General features: G+C 32.7%; 1 protein-coding gene across 2 annotated transcripts; it reads left to right on the top strand.

Annotated features, from left to right (window-relative positions):
• Window positions 1-2,893: 2,893 nt before the first annotated feature.
• Window positions 2,894-23,165, top strand: LOC110669105 (vesicle-associated membrane protein 727). Of its 2 annotated transcripts, none has more exons than XM_021830604.2 (6): window positions 2,894-3,049; window positions 3,792-4,039; window positions 4,133-4,331; window positions 4,406-4,526; window positions 22,623-22,685; window positions 22,771-23,165. In XM_021830604.2, exons 2-6 carry the CDS (start codon window positions 3,850-3,852, stop codon window positions 22,912-22,914), a joined length of 717 nt encoding a protein of 238 aa, XP_021686296.1. In that variant the 5' UTR covers window positions 2,894-3,049; window positions 3,792-3,849; the 3' UTR covers window positions 22,915-23,165. The 2 variants fall into 2 exon arrangements, with proteins under 2 accessions (XP_021686296.1, XP_021686297.1); XM_021830605.2 differs by lacking the exon at window positions 2,894-3,049 and adding an exon at window positions 3,055-3,084.
• The last annotated feature ends 1,491 nt before the right edge of the window (window positions 23,166-24,656 follow it).

Raw genomic sequence — 24,656 nt, 5'->3', positions numbered from 1 at the left:
TTAAGTCCCTAACAATAAATAAAGAAAGAGAGGTAAGATTGGTCACTAGCCTTGAAGTGAAGTAAATCCAAGCTTATTAAATCTCTTTTTCTTTCTACTTCTTTTTGCTGCCTAGTGCTTGCTCAAGGTGCAAGGTCAATTTTTTGTAAAGGAATCAAGTGGTTTTATGGTGAAATTGGGAAGCTTTGTTGAGCAACAATGGTGGAAGCCCTCTAGATGAACTTGGGCCAAGCAAGAAAGAGGAAGAAGATGGCTGATTTTTCTTTTAAATTTTGACTTCTTTTTATCTCTTTTATATGTAGTTGTCTTTAGGTTAATTGGTAGAAAATTATAATGACATCATTATTGCATAATGCTTATGTCATAATTTCATTTTTTAATTTCATTTTCTTTTGTTTTCTTTTCTTCTTTCTTTTTCTCATTTTTAATTAAATTTTCATCAATATTTATTCACATTTTATTTCATATACCTCACTTACTTAAATGGACAAGTTGGTCAAAAATCATCTCTGAAGGTAAAATGACCAAAATGCCCTTCATTTTATTTAATGAGCTAAAATTGTCTATATCGATTTATATAATTTTCTTTGTATTTTCTTAGCAATCTATCGTCATCTAAACCTCAATAATCCTTCACTTGAGTTTTAAAAATTAATTTATAGGATTCCTCACAGGTCTAGGATCGCTAACTGTCTTCACAGTCGCTTTTCGTTAAGGTTACCCATCGCCGTAGTTTTGACTCATTTAATCTTGTTGTATTTTTTTTATTAAATTTTTTCTTAATTTTTATTATCATTATTTGGCTTATTTATGACTCTTCACTCTAATTTAAATATAGTTCCAAGCATTCTGACTGTGCGGACATATGTTAGTCATCAAAATAGTAGAATATACGGATTACCTAAAGTGAAGACATTACATGCATGCTTGGCTTATAATTATTTGGACAACGAAATACCATGCAAGGAAAAAGGAATATAACCTCTAGCTAACACGGAAGAAGTATCATCCCATGCAAATGCATGGAAGGTAATTTAAGTGAGTCAGAGGGTACATGCCTACGGGGATCTTACAACATGCTTTTGTACTGTTATATAATAAGTGTGCAAGAAAGTCAAATGAAACTTGCAATGCATGCATAATGGAAGAGAACATTGAATTCTAGCTAACGTTGAAGGTAAATTGTAAGAAAGGAGGAGAAGTTTGGAAATGACAAGTTTCAAAATTAAATGGCACAATTTTTCATGTATGGCTCAAGCTCAAATTAAGTAAGCTGAACGTGTTACTTCTATGTTGGGCAGAACTAAATTTTTTTTTTCTATGGGACACAGCATAAAAAATGAAGGGAGGAGAAGATCCCTCCGCACGGCACCGTTTAATGAAGGATGAGGAAAAAAAAGGACATAAAACTAGAGGGAATTAACGACGTGTTTTTCATGTATGAGGGAAGACAGGGGTGGCCACGGTTCAGGAACCGCCGGTTACGGTTTCTGAACCGCCGGTTCAGGTTCAATGAAATTATGAACCTGAACCAAACCGTCATGAGACGGTTTGAAAGACGGTTCTTGAACCGCCGGTACCGGTTCGAGCCCCGGTTTAAAACGGTTTAAAGGACGGTTCGAAAAATGACAGTTCAAGACGGTTTGAAAGCGGTTTAGGAGCGGTTTAAGAGCGACTTAAAGGAAAAAATTAGAGGAAAATTTTATTGATTTAGAATTTAAGTTATATTTAAAATATTTTAATTTTTCTTAGAAATCTTTCAATCAAAATAAAATAAGAAAAATAAGAATAAAAATGACTTATTTTTAAGAAAAATTTAATAAGTAAAAACTTGAACTTATTAAAAATTTAATAAGTAAAAACTTGAACTTATTAAAAAAATTAGAGATGAAATTAATTTTTTAAAAAAAATTAGAAAAATGTGCATGAATTTAATTTTGCTTATGTATCCCTTTAGGATTTAGAGGAATCAAAATTTTCAGTTATAAGTTGAGAGAAGGGGGATTGAGGTGGTTTGGTCATGTGAAGCATAGACATAGCAAAACTCCAATTAGACAAGTAGAGCACATTGGGTTGAGGATAGAAAGAAAATAATAGGTAGACTTAAACTGACTTGGAGGAGAATAGTATAACATGACCTAGAAGCATTACAAATTTCCAAGGATTTAACCCAAAATCGTTTAGAGTGGAGAAAGAGAATCCATATAGCCGACCCCAATAAATTTTTAGGATAAAAGCTTAGTTGAATTGAATTGAATTGAGTATTACTTACCCTTTTTTAAAAAATTATATGATAATTGATAATTAAAAAATATAAAAGAAAAAAAAATTAAAATGGAGGGTATTGAAAATTTTATTGAAGATATAAAATAATAACAGAGTAATTGAAATAGCATAAAAATAATAAAGTAGGGAAATTTTGAAAGTACTGAGAATTAAAAGGAATGTAGAAAATAATTATTTAGAAAATTTGAGAGAAATTGAAAGAGTATTAAGAATTAAAGAGAGTGTAGAGAATAATTGTGTACAGAATTAATTAATTATATATATATATATATATATATATATATATATATATATATATATATATGAATTAGGAGTAGAGTGAAGTATTTATTGAATTTTTTTGTATTTAAATCGTTGGTTTTTTTTTTTCCGGTTCGGAATCATCGGTTCAATCCGGTTCGGAACCGCCGGTTCACGGTTTCTAAGAATTATGAACCTGAACCAAACCGTAAAATAACGGTTTCGATCCGGTTTGAAGCCGGTTTCGGTTTTGACCGGTTTCGATCCGGTTTTGACTGAACCGGTTCCGGTTCGGTTCCGGTTCGAAACCGAACCGTGGCCACCCCTAAGGGAAGAAAGCTGAATTTGGGATATATTTTTCCTCCCATGACACACTATCGATATAAAAGGGAAAAAAAAAAAAGTCTAACGCTGGAGGGAATTACAAAATGGTAAAAAAAATTTTTAATGTCCTATCAACAGTAATATAATGTATTTGTTGTCAATTCCACGTTTGAAGTCTTGTTCTCGCAGCAAACTTCAGGTACTCTCTCTCTCTCTCTCTCTCTCGTAGCAATGGTAAAATTCTGTGGTTTCAAATTCTCAAATTTTGGTTGTCATTTCTTAGTTCAACAGAAATCTCTAAAATTTTAATTTCCATTGAATTTATTTGTCTAATTCTGAAATCTATAAACTACGTCTTCAGATTGTGTTTCCATTTTCTTTCACTGATTTCTGTTTGGTTCCTAAGAAAAAAAATTGAAAGAAAAACGGGGGAGAACTTCTGGTTGCTGTTTTTTCATCTTCTCAATATGGATTGACCCGAACAGTCATGTTATTAGGGAAGATTTTTTATTTCGATCTTTTTTCACTTTTCATGGAGTTCCTCAGCAGACAAACGAAGAATTAGGGTTTAGTTCTTTTTAAGTTACTCAGAATTGCGCATGTTTATTTACGACATGCTATGTCAAATTATTAATGCATTTTGATTCATTCTTTTGATCGTCTTGTTGCTGATCTCTGTGTTTTTTTTTCTTTTTTTTTTTTTGTGTTGGAAAAGATCTCTATTTAATTATATGTATTTTTATTTTATTGCTTTCTAGGTAACTAGGTATGCTTGTCTCATGAATTTTCTGATTAGTCAATAAGCAGAGACTAAATTGCAAATTGGGTTTTTGTTGGTGCTTCTCATTCTCATTGTGTTGGGAATTCAAGTTCCTAGTGGAAAAATGTTAACGTTGAGAAATTATCTTTTTTAATTCTTTGGTTCTGCAATTTGTGGGCAGGTTAATATAGCATTAAAGGGCAATTTCATTTGTATCCTGGGCTTGATATAATTTAGGGATGAGTCAGAAAGGTTTTATATATAGCTTTGTGGCAAAGGGTACAGTTGTTTTAGCAGAGCACACGCCATACTCGGGGAACTTTAGTACCATTGCTGTTCAATGTTTACAGAAGCTTCCTTCAAATAGCAGCAAGTACACATACTCATGTGATGGGCATACATTTAACTTCCTTATTGACAATGGATTTGGTATAATTTCTTCTTGTTGAGTTTTTATAAACACTTAGTGCATCTTTCATTTTATGCAAAATCATGCTTGAACATTCTTTTCTTGGCATGCAGTTTTTCTTGTTGTTGTGGATGAATCATCAGGAAGAAGTTTGCCCTTTGTATTTCTTGAGCGTGTGAAGGATGATTTTAAACAGCATTATGGTGCAAGTATTAAGAATGAGGCGCATCCGCTTGCAGATGATGATGACGACGATGATGACTTGTTTGAAGACCGATTTAGCATCGCCTACAATCTCGACAGAGAGTTTGGGTGGGTATCTATTTGGATGTCATTTTTTTATTTCAATGATGAATTTGTTTTAAAGTTCTGCTGCTTCTTATTAGGCCAAGGCTCAAGGAACACATGGAATATTGTATGAACCACCCAGAAGAGATCAGCAAGCTATCCAAATTAAAGGCCCAGATAACAGAGGTCAAGGGAATTATGATGGACAATATTGAAAAGGTAGTGTTCATTTTTGTGGACTGTGGAAACAATTGATTTTTAATATTTGAACACAAAATATACTTGTAACTCTCAACTCTTTTACCATATAATAGCATGTTTCACATGAATGGATGATATTCATGTTCACCACGGTTTCTATGCCATTCACTGCTGCTTTTTATGTCTGCATTTCTTTTGGGTCTCTTTTGATATTGCAGGAAGAGAGTTGTAAAATGTAAAACTGCTGTGGATGATTCTATTTGCTTGTTTTTTCAATCATTTGGTTGATTGGACTTCTAGGCTGTATATAGAATATTCACCTTGTATGGTGAATGAATTTTGATGGCTTCTATGCGAGGTATCTAACTTTTAAGTCAGTATTGAATTGGACTTTAGTAGGTTTCATCAAATTAATCAACTTCTGAAAGGCTAATTGAAATGGAGACTAAACAATATTCTATTATGTAGTAGAATCCGTAACAGGATCGCAAATAGCAGAAAGAATAGACATAGAGCAGAGAAAGAAATAGAGTTTTAGGGAGAAGAGAATAGAGAGAATGAGAGAGAAATTGAATAGATTCTTGATATTTTTCCAGAATGGTCTTCTTCAGTTACAATAGCTATTATTATACAGCTACCAGCCCTTTCTATAACTGTTCCAGCCAATTACAGCTTTCAGTTCTTCAGTTAACTACCACATACCACCCTGACTATATATTACTTTCACGTACAATCATAGCCTCTTATTCTTCTTATTAGTTATAACATTCCTCACTTCTTAAAATCATTCTTGTCCTTATGAATGAGTGATGGAAACTGTAATATAATAGTTAAACTGTTGCCTCCATATCCAGAAAATGATTATTAATTATGCAGCAGAAAATAACCAGCAAGAATCAAAATGTTGTATTGGATTTTTTTTCTGCACCACAGGAGATGACTTTCTTCCTTTGCCTTCTTGCCATTTCCCATGCATCCTCCATGGAAATTAAGAAGTCACAGGAGAGTGGAATCCAATCTCTTTCCATTTCAGCTGAAGATATGTTGCAAAGCTTTGTTTTACTAAATTGCTTCTTATCAAAATATTCCAAAAGAAAATCTTCAGCCTCACTCGTGTCCCCTACCTTAAGAACAATAATCCCACAAGAGAGCTTTGACAACCAGTCTTGGGCTTTCTCCTTGTCAACTGATGCAGGTAATGTTGTATTTTGTAGAACATTAACTTCTTCCTCTCCATCAGCCTTGAATGTTTTGATGCAAGAATTTCATCTTTTAATCTTCCTTCCATCAATTTCCTATCTCCACCATCATGCAAAATTGTTGTGTCATCAAGAATAGTCTACTTCTTGGCATAGAAATCCTCTGTCTTCTTCTCTTGGATTGTTAATTCCATTTCACTGCCACTACTCCAAGAATCTGAAGATATATGGATGATAGTTTTTAAAACTTGAATAGATTCCAGCATCTTACCTGTTTACTCTTCAAATCTTTCCATTTTCTGATCTAATTTTTTCACTTTCTGCATCATTTTTTTGAGCCACTTGTCCTGTCTTTTCAAATTTCTACTGAGAATTTCCTGCACTGCATTAAGAAGCTTTTGTACCTAAAATTGTACTTCCATGATTCAAGAATTTCAAGAACAGGATTTTAGTAGAAGAGAAAGAAAGTAATCTTTTATGAAAATTGAAACAGAGGCCTGACCAAAGAAATAGAAGTGGAAAACCCTAGAAAATAGACCTGAAACAGAGAGAGAGAAAAAAAAATTGCAGGGACAAGAAAAAAAAAGTTGAGGAAGGAACAAGAATTTCAAGAAACAGATTTTCAGGCCTTAGTAAATGTGGAATAGGGAAATTATAGAAGAGAGTGAGAAGAAAGAAACAGAGAAAAGGAAATAAAGAGAAAGAAGATTGAGAGCAGAGAAAAGCGCAGAAACCCTAATAGAAACCCTATAATTAGGATCCCAATATTCAAGAATGCTGGAAGGAGAGAGATTGAGTATCTGTAGGAAGAGAAGATAGAGTTTTAGAGAGAGAGAATTTCAAGAAAGATAGAAGAAGAAGAATTAGGGGAAAGAAAGAAGAATTCTCAGAGAAGAAGAAGAAGTGGAATTAGAGGGAAGAAGAGAGAAGAGAAAAGAATAGAAAAAATCTGTTATTTGGGAACACTACTACTGATCTAACAGCTCTGATACCGCTTTGTTAACAACAAAATCCTAAGTAGCAGAAAGAATAGAAATAAAGCAGAGAAAGAAATAGAGTTTTAGGGAGAAGAGAATAGCGAGAATGAGAGAGAAATTAAGTAGATTCTTGATATTTTTCTAGAATGGTCTTCTTCAGTTACAAATTTACAATAGCTATTATTTATACAGCTACCAGCCTTTCGTATAATTGTTCCTGGTAATTACAACTTTCAGTTCTTCAGCTAACTACCACAGACCACCCTGAAAAGTCTATTACTTTCACATACAATCATAACCCCTTATTCTCCTCATTAGTCGTAACATATTCATGGACTATTCAGCACCCTGTATTGTGTTATATGTTTGAGGCCGTGCTAACGAGAAACTTGCTTCATGAGTTGCATTTGGAGATTAAAATTCACCCATTTTCTATTATAATTATGCTGACCTATCAGTTCAAAGAAGGTTATACTTTTGAATAGTTGGAATCATATATATTTTTTTTAAATGAATGGGCATATCTTCCTGTATTAGCTGGATTTCATCTGAAAAATGATCCACCAATATAGCATTAGGAATTACAGATTAGTGAATCTGGGAATCATGGGTGTTGTCTGTTATAGTGTGTATTGGATAAAAAAACACCTGCACCACACTGTCATGCTATGAAACTCAATGGGCGTATAGGACAAAATAGAAACGGAGGAGAAGAGTTGAGTGCATGGCGGGCAAAAAAGAAAGGGAGGAGAAAAAGAAGAGAGAAGGGGGGACGGGATAGTGACGTACCTGAGCAACTTTTTCTTAGTTGCATGCTGAAGCAACACATTCATTTTGTCTTATTTTCTGTTTAGAACTGAAACTTCTATGTTGGCCTTTTTTAAGACCATACTGATTGGCATATTACCAATGCAACTCTTATATGTTTGTCATCTTTTCCTTTTAAAAACTCTTTAACTTCTATGTTGACCTCTCTCTCTCTCTCTCTCTCTCTCTCTCTCCTCCTCCTCCTACTGAAACCATATTGATTGCTTTCTTATAAATTTGATTCCAAACTTTGACAATAGTTTCAATTTTAACAACCCCTTCGAAATTTCACCACTTAAATTTTTAAGACAAACTACTAGCCATTTATTAAAAAAAAAGAATTTCTTATGTTTCACAAAGCTATTATCTTTTTTAATTTAGCATTTTTCTTTCATTTTTATAATGTAGAATTAGCTTCAATTTTAAACATTGTTATTTCCATTCAATTTTTTTTCTTTTAGATTTTAAGCGTATTGATATGTGTATATTCAGTTAAATATGTAATAAAATATGAGTGATTTTGCTTATTTTAAAAAATTTGCTTAGCAGTAGTTGATAGTGTCAGATATGACAGATAGGGTCCAAAGCTACAATACCACACATGATCAATTCTGTTATTTAAAACTTTTAAGTAGCTTCTCTACAAAGAATAAAACATTTCTGATTTTTGGAATTTGCTGGATGTGAGTCTTAGAAGCTTAGGTTTATTGTTAGAAGTTAGAGAACTTTGAGTGAAGGATTAGGCTTTAGCAGATAAATTTTAAGTCTGACTTGTAACTTAGGAATTTAGCTAGTTTGTGATTGCTTATGTAAAGGTTTGGCGTTTTTACATTGATTGCTCCCAAGACTTGAACCTGCATCCTTTTGGTTACAATCTGAGGAGTTTGACCTTATTTTACCAAGTGGTGACCCTACAATAATTTCACACTTGCTGATTGAATAGTTTTATAAAGGCCATGATGCTCTGATTTTAATAATAAAGATTTCGAATTCTGGCCTGACAAAGTGACATGACACAAACTTGTTGACAAATCAATGATATAGTAGGCACTGCAGTTATCAACAGTTGTCTCCAAAAATTGTAACTATAAATTTCATTTTTGTTTTATGCTTTATAGGGGTGCTGTTTTAGTCATCATCTTTTCCATTTTATATAAATATTCATGCAATCTGTGCTTATTTTTTTAACAATTCAATTTATATGTAATGCTAGTGAATTAACCAACATTGATTGAGTTGACACATGAATATCCTAGAATAATTTGGTTTCTAATAGGTTGGTTGAATGCCATATAGACTATAGTAAAGATTAGAACAACTAATGGTGCATGCATTCTACAATGGTGTAAAATCCCTTGTGAAGGTTGGATTAATTATTTAGAGTGATATCTACTTACTCAAGAAAACCACAAGATGGTTTAAGCAGATATAAGCTACTGATGTGATATACAGTAATTCGCAAATGCAATCTGGCAGAGAATTATACATCTATAGGAGATATTTTAAACTATGCAAAGATGTTCAATAGGATTTTCTTTGAAGAGCTTTGCCCTGTTTAATTTTCTTAGTTTGATAATTTCTATTCTTTCATGGTTCACTTGCATAGACAAAGAAGACACATAAAATCCTATATGTTAGTGTAGAAAGAGATGATTCTCATTGATTTCAATTAATCTGTACATGGGTATATATATACAATTGATTCCTATAATTGTGTTCTACTAATTAGGAAGAAATCCTAAATAAGAAATCCTAAATAGGAGTACAGAATACAGAATATACAGAGAAATAATATAGTGATTGACTTTCCATAACACTCCCCCTCAAGTTGGAGCATAGATGTTAATCATACCCAACTTGTTACAAATGTAGTCAATCATAGCTCCATTTAGAGCTTTTGTGAAAATATTTCCTAACTGCTCTCCAGTTTTGATGTGTCCTGTTGAGATGATCTGTTGTTGAATCTTTTCACGAATAAAATGACAATCAATCTCAATATGTTTGGTCCGCTCATGAAACACCGGATTAGAAGCAATATGAAGAGCAGCTTGATTATCACGCCACAATTTCGCAGGCAGGGAGGTCTTAAAACCTGTCTCATCTAGTAATTGAAGTATCCATATTACCTCACATACTGATTGTGCCATGGCTCTGTATTCGGATTCAGCACTAGATCGAGAAACTACACTCTGCTTCTTGCTTCTCCAAGACACTAAATTTCCTCCAATAAAAACGCAATATCCAGTAGTTGACCTTCTGTCAACCTTAGATCGATCGATCGGCATCCGAAAAACATTCAATATTCAAATGCCCATGATTACCATATAGCAAACCTCTTCTGGGCGTCCTTGGATAACATAAGATTTGTTCCAAGGCTTCCCAATGAGCAACGGTTGGGGAAGACATAAACCGACTTACCACACTAACAAAGATAAGCAATGTCGGGGCCAGTGACTGTAAGGTAGTTCAATTTTCCTACCAATCTCCTGTCTCTCTGGATCTTCAAACAACTCACTATCCCCGCTACTTGATTTGTAAAGTTGGAGTCATTGGTGCGCTACAAGGCTTAGCACCTAATTTTCCTGTCTCTGTCAATAGATCGAGGACATATTTTCTTTAAGACAAGAAAATACCCTTCTTACTTCTCATAACTTCGATACCCAAGAAATACTTTAACGATCCCAAGTCTTTGGTTTGAAACTGAGTTTGGAGGAAGGTTTTAAGAGATGAAATACCTGCAGAGTCACTCCCAGTGATGACAATGTCATCCACATAGACTACCAAGAGAATTAGACCAGCCTCAGATTGCCTATAAAATACTGAGTGATCACACTTACTCTTTTGCATACCAAATTCCTGTACTGCTTCACTGAATCTCCCAAACCATACCCTAGGACTTTGTTTCAAGCCATAAAGAGACTTCCGAAGCCTACAAATTTTACCCAACTCCCCCTAAGCAACAAACCCAGGTGGTTGCTCCATATACACCTCCTCCTGAAGATCACCATGAAGGAAAGTATTCTTGATATCCAATTGATGCAGGGGCCAATCATATGTAGCTGCTAAAGAGATAAATAAGCGAATAGAAGTAAGTTTAGCTACAGGAGAAAAAGTATCAGAGTAATCAACCCCATATGTCTGAGCATATCCTTTTGCCACAAGGCGTGCTTTTAACTTAGCCACAGAACCATCAGGATTTACCTTTACTGTAAATACCCATTTACAACCAATAGCTTTCTTACCAGTGGGCAAAGGCAATAGTTCCCATGTACCATTAGCATCTAAAGCCTCCATTTCCTCTTTCATAGCATCACACCAGCCAGGATGAGACAGTGCCTCACCAACAGTATTAGGGATAGGAACAGAGTCTAAAGAAGTAACAAAACACCGAGAACAAGAAGACAATTGATTATAAGAAACAAAAGAAGAGATAGGGTAATTACATGAACGTTTACCTTTACGAAGAGCAATGGGTAAGTCTAGATCAGAATCATGATCAGTATGAGGTACAGGATCTCCCAACGAAGTAGCTGGTGGAGGATCTGAGTTAGGAATCTCCAATCTCCTGGAATCAGTGTTATCAAGGCGAAAGGCGACACTAAAGCGATAGAGTATTCTATTGCCTTAGGCGAGAGGCGAGAGGCGAGAGGCGAGGCGAGGGCCTTTTTGAAGTGAGGCGCCATAACCTTAATTGTTTAAATTATATATATATATATATATATATATATATATATATACTTTTAAATAGTTGACAAGTAAAAAAACATATTAAAAAGAAAAAAAATATGATTTACACTATGTTTATATCTAAAATAAGAGAAATTGAAAATAGTGCATACCTGTATTTCCAGCTTAAGTATAAGATACAAGTGAAAGTATGAGACTGTAAAATTAAAATATATAGCATAAGTAAAAACACACATAATAATAAGAGATGTTAAAAAAAGAAATAGTTCATACCTGAATTTTCAGCAGATGTATATGATAAAAGTGACGCTATAAAATTATACATAATAAATAAAAAATTAGAAATAAGTCATAAGTCACATAATAGAAAATATAAATTATAGAAGTTTAGACATTAATACATAAAAATAAGTTGTAAGTCATAATAAACAAAATGCAATAAGTACATAAAAAACTTATAACTAAAACTACTCATCATCAAGATTTCCAAAATCATCTTCATTTTCAACAACGGCCATCACAAATTCTTCCTCCTCTTCATCATCATCAACTTGTGAAGAGGATGCACCTGTCATTGCACGAGGCCTTCGAAATGATGGAGTTTCAACTGGTGGTGTTGATCTTGCAGCCGATCTCGATTCATAACGAGATTGAAACTCATTTGCTCTACCAACATCACCCCAGGTCAATACGTCATTCATGAAAACAAGAGAATCATCATCATCATCATCCCCATCACCTTTTTCTAATTCACCAAGCAACCATTCATTACTCTCGTCAATATTTGCCAAATCAATAGGTGTTGTGATATCCCCAAAAGTGTGTCAGCGTAGCAACGCTCTATTGTACTTCACATATACCAAATTGTCCAAGCGTTCTTGAAATAGCCGATTTCTTTTCTTACTATGAAGCTGTCATTTATTTTACAGTAACAAATAAGTTAAACTTCAAACTCAAAAGGCTCAAGATAAAATAACAAATTAAGAAATCTATATATATATATATTACTTACATGCTCAAATACACTCCAATTTCTTTAGCAACCACTTGCACTACATGTGAGACTCAGAACCTTTACAGCAAACTTTTGTAGGTTTGGAGTTGAAGAACCATATGTTTTCCACCAAGCAGCTATTAAAATATAGAACCAATGATTGTTAAATTCATGATATAAATTAATAAATGAGCAAAATGAAAAATTAATAAGAATTAAATTAATAACATGGAGATTTGGTTGTTCTTCCTCTAATAGCTGAAGGAAAACCAAAGGTCCCTGCAGCTGCCTTGTATTTCTCAATTTCATCAAGAATCATATCAACTTTTGCTGAATTTTTTTCCATTTTATGAATGCATGAAAGCAATCCTGTATTGACCTCTTCATCAGATTCAATTCTCATCTTATTTGGATAAAAAAATTCAGGATTCAAAAAGTATCCAGCAGCATGCAAAGGACGATGCAATTGAAGTGACCATCTCGCATCAATAATCTCAAAAATGCTCTTGTATTTCTCTTCATTGCCATTGAGTGAGTTGGCAATGGCTTCTTTAGCCCTATCCATGGCTTCATAAATATATCCCATAGCTGGTTTTTTTTCATTATCAACAAGTCGAAGCACACGAACAAGAGGACCGGAAACCTTAAGAGCATAAACAACATGATTCCAGAAGGCAGGACTCAAAACCGTCCTTTCACACTTTTTGCCTTTCACCTCTTTAGCCCATTTACTAGTTGTCCAACTTTCCGAAGTAAACATTTTTCTAATGTTGGCTTTCTGAAGATGAATCCTTCCCAGTGTAATAAAAGCAGTAGCAAATCTAGTTTGCCCTAGCCTTAGCAATTCTACTCCATTAGTAAACTTCCGCAACATATTTAGAACTCCTGAAGAGCCATATGTGAAACCAGTAAGCTCAACAGCTTTGCGGAATGTTTCTTTGAAAACACGGATCTTAAAGATATCCTCCAACATCAAATCTATACAATGAGCTGCACATGGAGTCCAGTATAGATGAGAAAAATTTGCTTCCAATATTCTCCCTGTCATAAACAAGTAGAAAAATTCATTCCATTAATAATAAAAATAAAATGATATTTTTTTTAGTAATATAAAAAATTAAATAAAAATTTTACCTGCTGCAACATTATTTGATGCATTATCCGTAACAACTTGGACTACTTTTTCAGGACCAATTTCCATCAATTCTTTCTCAATCAAACTAGCCAACAATGCCGCTGTTTTTGATTCATCACTTGCATCAACTGATTTAATAAATACACTTCCCTTTGGACTATTAGCCAAGAAATTAATCAAGGTTCTCCCTTTTCTATCCGTCCATCCATCACACATCAATGTACATCCATAATTTTCCCATTCTTCTTTATGAGACTCGAGAAGATCATTTATGATTTGCACTTCTTTGTTAAGTAACCGAACTCTAACCTCATGAAAACTTGGAGGTTTCATTTCTTTCCCATAATTTCCAATTGCTCGAATCATTTCCCCAAAGCTATCATAATTCACAGCATTAAAAGCTATTCCCACATCATACATCCATCGTGCTATGGCAACACAAGCACGCTCCCTTAACTCCTTTTTAGCTGGACTATTTTCATCAATGGTAGTTTGCCTCATATTTTTTCCCAAAACAGCAGGTCTAGGGGAAAAATAACAGTCAATAGGCCCTCTACTACTTTGTGGTGGTAAAACTTTTGATTTTTTAAAAGCACTAGTACCTGTAACTTCCAGTACTTGCCTTCTTCTTTCACTGCCAATTTCTTGCATCAACTCTTCCTCTTCCTCATTTTCATCTAATCCCAGTACTTCAACATCATCAAATTCAGGTGGTCTTTCCATATTCATAATTGATTTTTGCTCTCTTTTTTTAGCAATGAATTCCTGCATTTGATTCCTTACATCTTCTGGACATTTTGGACACCGAATTACATTTTTGTAACCTCCAGCAAGATGTTGCTTGATTCTATTAATTCCTCCTTTATAAACTTTCATACAGTACATGCATTGAAGATCATTGGTATTGTTTTCACTAACTTGAATTACATGTGCCCATCCTGGGTCCGTTCTTCTACTACTAGCAGAAGATCCAGATGTATTATTCTTATCACCCATTTATAATCTAACAAAAAAATTAACAAGAATAAAAAATAAATTAATTAACAACAAATTAACAATATCCAATATAAATTAAATAAGTAATTAACAAGAATAATAAGTAAAAAGTAAAACAGTAAACTAATTAACAACAAATTAACAATGCCCATATAAATTAAACAATTAATTAATAAGAACAAAAAGTAAAATCATAAATTAACAATGCCTATATAAATTAAACAATTAATTAATAAGAACAAAAAGTAAAATCATCAAATTAATAATAAATTAATAATACCATATAAAATAAACAACTAATGTCTAATTAACAAGACAAAAGTAAAACTAATTAATCGAACAACTAATTAACAATGATAAGAAGTAAAAAGTAAACTAATTAACAACAAAGTAATAATGTCCATATAAATTACACAATTACTTACTAAGAACAAAAATAAAAATAATCAAATTAATAATAAATTAATAATACCCATATAAAATAAACATCTAATATCTAATTAACAAGAAAAAAGTAAAATTAATCAAATTAAAACTAATTAACAATAATAACAAGTAAAAGGTAAACTAATTAATAATAAATTAATAATACCCATATAAATTAAATAATTAATTAACAATAATAAAAAGATAAAAAATTAAATTAACAATAAATTAATAATACCTATATAAAATAAATAATTAATTAATAAATAATATCTAATTAACAAGGTAAAAAGTAAAACTAATCAAATTAATAAGAATAACAAATAAAAATTAAATTAAATACCAACAAATCAACAATACCCATATTAATTAATCAATTAATTAAACAAGAATACAAAGTAAAATAATCAATTTATCAATACCCATAAAATTTAAATAATTAATTAACAAAAATAAAATAATTAAATTAATAAATAAATAAATAATTAATAATAACTAATTAATTAAGAGGAGAAGGAAAAAAAAAAAGAAAAAATAAAAAGGGACTGCTGAAAGAAGAAGGAGAGGAGAGAAAAAAAAAAAAAGAAAAAAGAAAAAATAAAAAACAGAGCAGAGGAAAGGGACGTGCAGTAGAAGAAAAGTGAGATCGAAACAGAGGAGCGCAGCAGAAGAAAAGTGGAGAAGGAGAGAAGAAAAAGAGGGACGTGAGAGCGATGAACAGAGCAGCGGCAAGCAGCCCAGCAGGAAAAGAAAAAAAAAAAAAAGGGACCTCAGAGAGATCGAACAGAGGTGGAGAGGGAGAAAAAAAAAAAAGAAAGGGACGTAAGAGAGAGAGAGATCGAAGCAGGAGAAGAAGAAGAAGAAGAAGAAGAAGAAGAGAGAGAGAGAGAGAGAAAGAGCATACCTGTTGTTGAAGTCGAGGTTGAGCCGTTGAGTAGAAAGCGTCTTCGTGAGGTTCGTGAGGTTGAGGAGAAAGATGTATCTGCTGGTGGTGGCTGCATCAGGTACGCAATTTATTGACTTTTTAATTTATAAAAAAAAAAAAAAAAAAAACAACACTTACCGTTGCTGTGAAGAGGCGTCGCCTCTTGCCTGCCTCGCCTCTCGCCTCTCTGTCCGAAGGCAACGCCTCCTCCAAGCCGAGTCAGGCGTTCCAGTCGAGGCGACAGAGGGGTGTCTCGCCACGCCTGACGCCTCACCTGGGCTCCTCTGTCGCCTTTGATAACACTGCCTGGAATAAACATGAACAAAGGGAGGTCGAGTAGGTCTAGAGACAGAAGGAACAGGCTGTGGGAGAGGACTAGACATTGGTTGGACAGTATATATTAAGATATCATCCTCCTCCCCCTGACTCTCATACACAGATGATGGAGGAAAAAATGGAGTGGACTCAAAAAATGTGACATCTGCAGAAATAAGATAACGATTAAGAGTAGTAGAGAAACAACGGTACCCTTTTTGGAGCCGGAAGTACCCAAGGAATACATATTTGAGAGATTTTGGATCCAATTTAGTAACCTGTGGACGAACATCACGCATAAAACATGTATAACAAAAAATACGGGGTTCAATAGGGAACAAAGATTTTGTAGGAAACAAAGCAGTATAAGGAATATCCCCATTAAGGACAGAAGACGGCATACGATTGATCAAAAAACATGCCGTAGAAACTGCATCCGCCCAAAAGTGTTTAGGTACTTTCATCTGAAAAAGAAGAGCACGAGTTACCTCAAGAAGATGCCGATTTTTTCTTTCGGCCACACCATTTTGGGATGGGGTATCCACACAGGAAGACTAATGAAGAATGCCATTTTGTATCATATAAGACTGAAATTGTGCTGAAAAGTATTCTTTGGCATTGTCACTTCTTAATATGCGCACAGAAATATTAAATTGAGTTTTGATTTCATTACAAAAGGCACAAAAGATAGAAAACAATTCAGAACGATTCTTCATTAAATATAACCAGGTAACACGAGAGTAATTATCGACAAAAGTAACAAAATAACGAAATCCAGTTTTAGAAGTAACAGAACAAGGACCCCAAACATCAGAATGAACTAACTCAAAAGGGGATGAAACCCGTTTATTGACTCTAGACACAGAAGGCAAACGATGATGTTTTGCAAATTGACACGACTCACATTTTAGTACTGATAAAGACTGAAATTGAGGACACAGCTTCTTCATGGTAGACAAAGAAGGATGACCCAATCTACAATGAGCTTCAAGAGGTGTTAAGGTACTGGAGCAAACAAGCGACCGCGGTACATGATTTTCCAGAATGTAGAGACCACCTGACTCGCGTCCTCTACCAATAATCGCCCGTCGTAAGATCACGAAACAAACACCGGTCGGAAAAAGGAAACAGAACAATTTAAGGTACGAGTAAGCTTACTAATGTAAAGTAGATTAAAAGAGAATTTTGGTAGACACAAAGCAGAAGATAAAGAAATTGTGAAGTCGGGTTCGATTCAGAACCCATGACACAAGAAGTAGAACCATCGGCTAAAGTATGATGTTGGAAGTGAGATTAGGTAAAAGCGGATAGAAGACTAGAATTACTGTCATGTGATGCATGCACTGAATTAATAACCCATTTGGATGAGGAAGACACAAGGCATGTAGTGGATTTACGACTCGTGATCGCGATGTGAGGAACTGGTAGGCTTTAGAGATGCCTGATACTGGGAAAATTGTGCAAAATCATCTGCAGATACCAAAATAGTTTTCTCAGAGGAAGATACTGTAGAATTCTCTGCTGCCATATTTGCCATCTGTGATCGCTGATTTTTCTTCTGAAGTTGCGGACAATTATATTTTGTATGGCCAGGCTCGTGGCAATAATAACAAATGACTCCTCTTGAGTCCTGATTAGAACTAGCCTCTCTATTACGCTGATTATACATTTGCTGTAATTCCTCCTCTATTTCCTCTTCTATTACCTGTTGTCCATTTGGATTACGGCTAATAAGAGCACTACTGGCAGGCTGTGAAGATTGAGTACTCTCTGTACGAAGGACCCGTGTGAACGTTTCATGCAAAGAGGAAATCTCAGAACTGGAGAGAATCTGAGATTTAGCAGTCTCATACTCTGAAGGAAGGCCTGCAAGAAAACTCATAACAGCCAGTTGCTCCCGTTGGGCCTGCTGAACTTTCACATCAGGACTAAAAGGCAACAATACATTAAGTTCCTCATATACCCGTTTAAAATCCATAAAATAAGCCGTGAGAGACTTATCCTCTTTCTCAGCACGGTAGAATGCCTTACAAACATCATAAATACGGGAGATATTCCCTTTACGAATCTGAGAAAATCTAAGTAATCCATCAATTCCTTAACAAATTCACAGTGATTAAGTAAACTAATTACCTCACTATGAACCGAGTTCCGAAGCTGCAAAAACAACCGAGCATCCTCCCTTAGCCAAGTTTGTCGTGTATCATCAGTGGGTGGATCTTTAGTAAGGTGATCATCCTTATCAATGCTACGCAAATAGACCATAACAGTCTTACTCCATTCCAGGTAATTCGAACCATTAAGTTTGTGTTCCGTGATCTTAGTCATCACCGGAATCACATCAGAAATAACATTCTTATTGTCTGCCATTTGTTGAGACAAAGAAAACTAACCGAAACGCTAATCCAAAGTGCTTATAGCAGCAAAATAATCCAAAATCACAAATCAAGCAAATACCGAAATAGGATCTGAGAGCCAAACCTCAGAAGTCCTTGATTGGTGTCTTGGATCGAACAACGACATCTGGTGGTGGAATGAGGGGGTTGAGACGACGCCGGCGATGTTGATCGAGGTTGAAACGGCCGATCGGCGGCCAAGGTCTCTCCTGAGCTGGGTAGTGAGAACAAATAGTCACCCTAGATTGATGACCTGCTCTGATACCATGTAGAAAGAGATGATTCTCATTGATTTCAATTAATCTGTACATGGGTATATATATACAATTGATTCCTATAATTGTGTTCTACTAATTAGGAAGAAATCCTAAATAAGAAATCCTAAATAGGAGTACAGAATACAGAATATACAGAGAAATAATATAGTGATTGACTTTTCATAACATGCTATTACAACTTTACAACATCAAGTTCAATTAAATATGTAGTATACTTTTTATCTATTTATTCTTATTTCTGTAATCAAGTTGCTAAAGTGGTGAGGGTTTTTTTGTATAAGTAGGATTTGTCTTGTATGAAATGGCGGGATGGCCAAAAGGAGAACATTTAGGGGAGAGCAAGGTAGTGCTTAGGCGCATAACAAGCGAAGTGGTATTTGGGCAATGAAATTTTGATGGAGGGCATGAGGGTGAGTTGAAGTTATGCAGGAAGGTAATCAATAATGAGGATGATTAGTTTGATACTACATATGAATTCAAAGAATTCCTTTTGAAGGTGGTCCAATCTTCAAGAAAATTTTATGAGAAAAATTTTTAGGTTTCTTTCAGTCATTCAGAATGGCTTAAAAAATCCATGTGCATAAGTCAATGCATAGGTATTTATTTGTATAAGTAGAATTTGTCTTGTATGAAATGGCAGGATGGCCAAAAGGAGAACATTTAGGGGAGAACAAGGTAGTGCTTAGGTGCATAACAAGATAAGTGGTAATTGGGCAATGAAATTTTGATGGAGGAATTAGGGTTAGTTGAAGTTATGTAGGAAGGTAATCAAGACTGAGGATGATTAGTTTGATACTATATATGAATTCAAAGAATTCCTTTTGAAGGTAGTCCAATCTTCAAGAAAATTTCATGAGAAAAATTTTTAGGTTTCTTTTAGTCATTTGGAATAGCTTAAAAATCCATGTGCATAAGTCAGTGCATAGGTATTTATTTGTAAGGACTAAGGAGGATCTTCTACTTAGCAATGCGATAGCTTCATTAAATGTAAGGATCAATGTGTTTACCGAGCTAATGATCACCTATTGAGTATAGTCTTGGATATTTTTAAATGAGGAAGGATTACTTAATTAATTTTGAAAGGAAGAAGAAACATATGTCAAGAACAGTAATACCATATTTTAGAGTGCTTGTTATATCTCCCAATGAAATGTGAATGAATCTAAGGCTCCCTTTTTTTTTTTTGCGAAATATATTTTCAAAGGAAAACATTTTTTGAGAAAATAACTTATTTTTCGTTGTTTGGTTGCAATGCTGAAAAGCAAAGGAAACTTATTTTCTATTGTCTGGAGCATAAGAAAAATGTTAATTTTCTTGGAATTTTTGATACTATGAAAATATTTAAAATATAAAAGTTTTTATATTTTTTATTATTTTGTTGTTGAATATGTGCAAAAAAAAATTATAATAATTGTAAATTGTGGCAGCCACCATCAGTCACTGGTGGCCGCCATTGATGACCAGTGGTCAAGTTGCAACCAGTAAACTAATGGGTATTGGTTTATGTCATACATATATAATTTTCTTCATCCTTTTAACAAGTTAGCAAAATTTGGAAATGACTTCCTCTTTTAAAAAGAGGGATTCATTTTCCATAAAAATGGGCTAGTTTTCCCTTTTGACGAAGAAAACATTTTTGGTGATCAATTTTCCTTAGTGCTCCAAATGCCAAAAAGTGCGAAAAATGTTTTTTTAGGAAAATATTTTTGGTGTAACAAATAGAGCCTAAATCTTGGGAATCAAAGTGTTACGTGACATTGAAATAAACATTCTTGGGCCAACATGTCAAAAATTTCTTAATAAAACATTTTCTTCTTGGGCTGTTTTCCTAATTTGAAAGAGAATATAGTGCATCTAGTTATATTTGAATTAGACAAGCAATGATGAAAAAGGGCAGGAGCAGCAACATTTCTGAAGAAATGTTTATTCCACATGCTCTGGAAGCTATTGCATGTCAGTTTGTATATCATCATAACTCTAATTGTCTCTCAGTTTTTTTTTTTTATTTTTTTATTTTTTTCTGTTTTTAGTTAGATTAAATTTACAATGCCCTAAGGATATTAGAATACCATTAGCTTATATAAGGATATGCAAATTAATCTGTCATTTATGAGAATCACCTGGTAATTAAGAAAATTGATGATGATATAGTGTTGAATTATAACGAAACAAAAGACAGAAAAAACGAAAGATAACTCGATTCATTTGATCATCAGCAAGGATAGTTTGTGTTCCACATTTCCAATGTGTAAAAAGAGCATTATTGGCACCAAAACTTGTTGCAAACAAGGAACATTATACTTTTTAGAAATAAGAAAACCAATCAATCCTATTATAACGATGAAAATTTATTTTGCATAAATAAAAAAGTTCTAATCCTAAAATAGTAAAAGTTTAAATGAAATTCTGAAATACTTTCCTTGTTCTCAACATAAAACCATGAAAGCAGAAAGCTAGAAAAACTAACTAAAAAAAAAAGTCTATGGTAACTTCAATGTAATAATTACCTGTTGCTACTCAGTTGCTAGGACATGGAGGTTGATATTCTAAAGGTAAATGTCATGTATAGAAACTCATACGTCGGGAACTTCTTGATTTGATTATACATTTGGATGATTGAATGTTGTGCTTCAATTAAACAGGTGGCTTACTTTTGAAAACAGTCATTGTGTTAAATAGATGCAAGTAATTCAGAAAACTGAATTTTGCATAATGTTCTAAACCATTTTTGGAAATTTTTTGGAAGCTGAATATATTAGGAATGCTTCAAATGTTTTTCCTGCATTTTGGAATACTGCTCTAAATGAGATGAGCCATTCTCACAAATCAAAATCGGTTTTCATTTCTGAAAAATTCTTTCTTATAGAAAACATGTGCGTGCATATGCTTATGCACACCTTTTTCACTTTCTCTGAAGCTCATTCTTATCGGCATCTTTGTCCTACTTCAAGTAGCCTCCTTACTATTGAAACCTTTTTGTAAGTTGCGCCAGTCACCATTACCTGTTGAAGGCTTAGTCTTTCTTTTCTGCACATCCTCAAACCCAACAATGTGAGATGAGAATCATGGATTCAATTGAATCTGAAGATTTGATTATTATTTGAATGCATACTAGTAAAACCTCTGCAAATTTCTAACCAAAGAGATGAAATTTCTAGTGAATGTTGAATCTTATATGTCTTGCAGAAAATAGAATAATATCTGTAACTTTTAAAGAAGACTAATATTGAAGAATAACATTTTAGGTAGTGGGGGTTGGGATTATAGTGTGCCCTCTGACAATGAGTTGTTATGGAATTGCACATCTGTTGCTAAATTTTAGAATTGGTTCTGTAGCTGTTTTGGATATAAAGAGCCTGTGACTACAGTCAACAACATGTGCTTCATTTTTATGCTTCAGAAGATGCTCCCTCTCTTTTCAAAGTGTTTTTTTGTTGCAGACATGGAAGGACTAGCATTCAAGAGATTCAGCATTTGATTCTCTAGTGAATGACATTTAGGGTTTGTTTGGCATTGTTATTGAAATTATTGAGGAAAGCACTTAATTAAATATATTAGAGTATTAAGAATTGATTAAAAATAAAATTTGATATTTTCTAGTCATAAGAACACTAAAATAACAAAACAACTTTTTTTAAATTGTTTTTTCTAATGGCATCTAAATTTTTTTTTTTTTCTCGAAAAGTGCTTTTTTGACCCTAAAACTCAATGCCAAATAGGGTTTTAGTCTGTTGTAAATTTTGAACAAAATTTATTGGGAGAATAAAACTTTCAAAGTGATTGATAAATCCATGTTATTATGGTCAGGTTATTCCTCACTTGTGTATATTTTGCTAATGCTGTTTCTATCACTATGTTAAGGCTTCAATGGATTACTTGCTTTTCACATTAAGTATAGAGTTATATTACTCTTTTGACCAGCAACGAAGCGATTGGGAACTTTTTGTTGAGGAGGGTGGACTAATCCAATGAGTTGCAGGTTTTGGATCGTGGGGAGAAAATTGAACTTCTGGTAGACAAAACAGAGAACCTACAGTTCCAGGTACTTGCTGTTCCATATGATTAAGTCTGAAAAGTTGGAGTGGAGCTTGTAACAATGTACTTTCTGGACTTCTATTTGATTTCAGGCTGACAGTTTCCAGAGGCAAGGAAGACAACTGCGACGGAAGATGTGGCTGCAGAATCTCCAAATGAAGTTGATGGTAGGAGGAGCAATCCTTGCTCTGATTGTTATACTTTGGCTTCTTGTCTGTCGAGGTTTCAAATGTTAAGTGGGGGACACATCCAGATGGCGAAAGATGGTGGTAGCATTTTCTTGTTTTTTAGTCCTTCGGTGTACAAAAATTTTATATGTTCTTTGAAGAGATCGGTGGTGGAATGAGATCCAACTATTGCTTAGTGCTGTAATTACACCTTTCTACTTATTGATGTAGAGAATGTGACCAACCAAGCAGTTGATATTTGTGTGGTGAAAATGCATTTAAAAAAAAAAAACCACCCTGTGAAATTTCTGTGCTTTTTATCTCTTGAATTTGTTGAACGCTTAAATATACTAATTCATTGGCTTTGAAAATCTTGAATATAAAATCATCGGGAAAAAAAGGGTTTTTTCAATTGATTTGATTTTAAATGTGCTTTGAATTTCATATTTCATAACCTAGTGGTCAATTAAAAATCAGTTTTGTATGGAAAAAGACAATAAAAAGGACTATAAATTTGAGAATTTTTTATTTGATCTTAATGGAAATTCATCTTTTAAAATTTTGTGATTTTGAAAATAATTTTAATATCTTTTGTTAAGGTTGATTAAGAGAAAATAAGTGTTAATATTGTCCATATATGATTTTTCATTTTATCACTTAATAAAGGATGTGGATATCATAAATTTATGTTTATATTATATGTTTATTATAAAATTTATAAAGGGTTAATATAATTATTATTTTAATAATAAACTTTTAATTAACTTTATATAAATGTTGTAATAAATGGTTAATTTAAAAATTATTATATTTATTCTTATATAAAGAGATTTATCGTAACTAGTATTTTCAAACGTGTTTGTTGTGCGTTGTTATATTTTTTTGGTATATTTACTTGTAATTTAATTTTTTTTATATGTAATTTTAAAAAATTTGTAATTTAATTTTTTTATATGTAATTTAAAAAAATTATACTAATTAATTAATAAACTTTAAAATTAGTAGAAATTTTCTTCACGTGTGAGTGTAATAATACAATAAAATTAAAAAAAATTAAAGTAAAGAATTAAATTAAAAATTAAACAAATATAAAAAAAATCATTATATTTTAGTAATATGCATTTAAGTAAACAAAATCTATCAATAGTATCTTTTATTCTGTCTAAGCAGATTTAAAATATTTATCTTATTAAATATAATTTTATTTAGAGTTTTAATTTGGCTAATTTTATTAAGAGTTAAAATTAAGATTTAAAATTAGTGTTAGTTTTATTCTAGTTATATAAATTAGTCAAATTTAAATGCAATTTTAATAATTTTATTGATGTTTTCAATAATTTTTTTTAATTTATTATATAGAAAAAATAATTTGATAATATAAAAATATTTTATTTTTATTTTTAATAAAAAAATAAATTATTAATATGGCTACAAATTTATAATCAATAAAGTGGTTGTTCTACTTGTTTTGGATTAAAAATTCAAATTTTTGATTTTAATATTTAGTTAAAATTTACTAATATATACATACTACTTTTTTAAATGACTACAAATCTATAAGAAATAAAATAGTTGTCATTAAATAGGATTAGAATTTCATATATCTATTGATATATATTTTTGTAATTATGTTAATTAAATAGTTAGTTTTCTAATAGTAATTTTATATTTTTTTTATCCTATTATTTCCTTCCTTTCCACTTATATATATATATTATAATATTTTTATTCAAAAATAAAATAAAATTTAATGTTATAAGTTTGTACATATTTAAAACAATTAAAAAAATTAATGAAAGTAAGATTTAGTG

This window comes from Hevea brasiliensis, chromosome 8, assembly GCF_030052815.1.
Source record: "Hevea brasiliensis isolate MT/VB/25A 57/8 chromosome 8, ASM3005281v1, whole genome shotgun sequence".
In the NCBI taxonomy this organism is placed as follows: domain Eukaryota; kingdom Viridiplantae; phylum Streptophyta; class Magnoliopsida; order Malpighiales; family Euphorbiaceae; genus Hevea; species Hevea brasiliensis.
The sequence above is the reverse complement of the archived record's forward strand: the minus strand, read 5'-3'. Positions and strand labels throughout refer to the sequence as shown.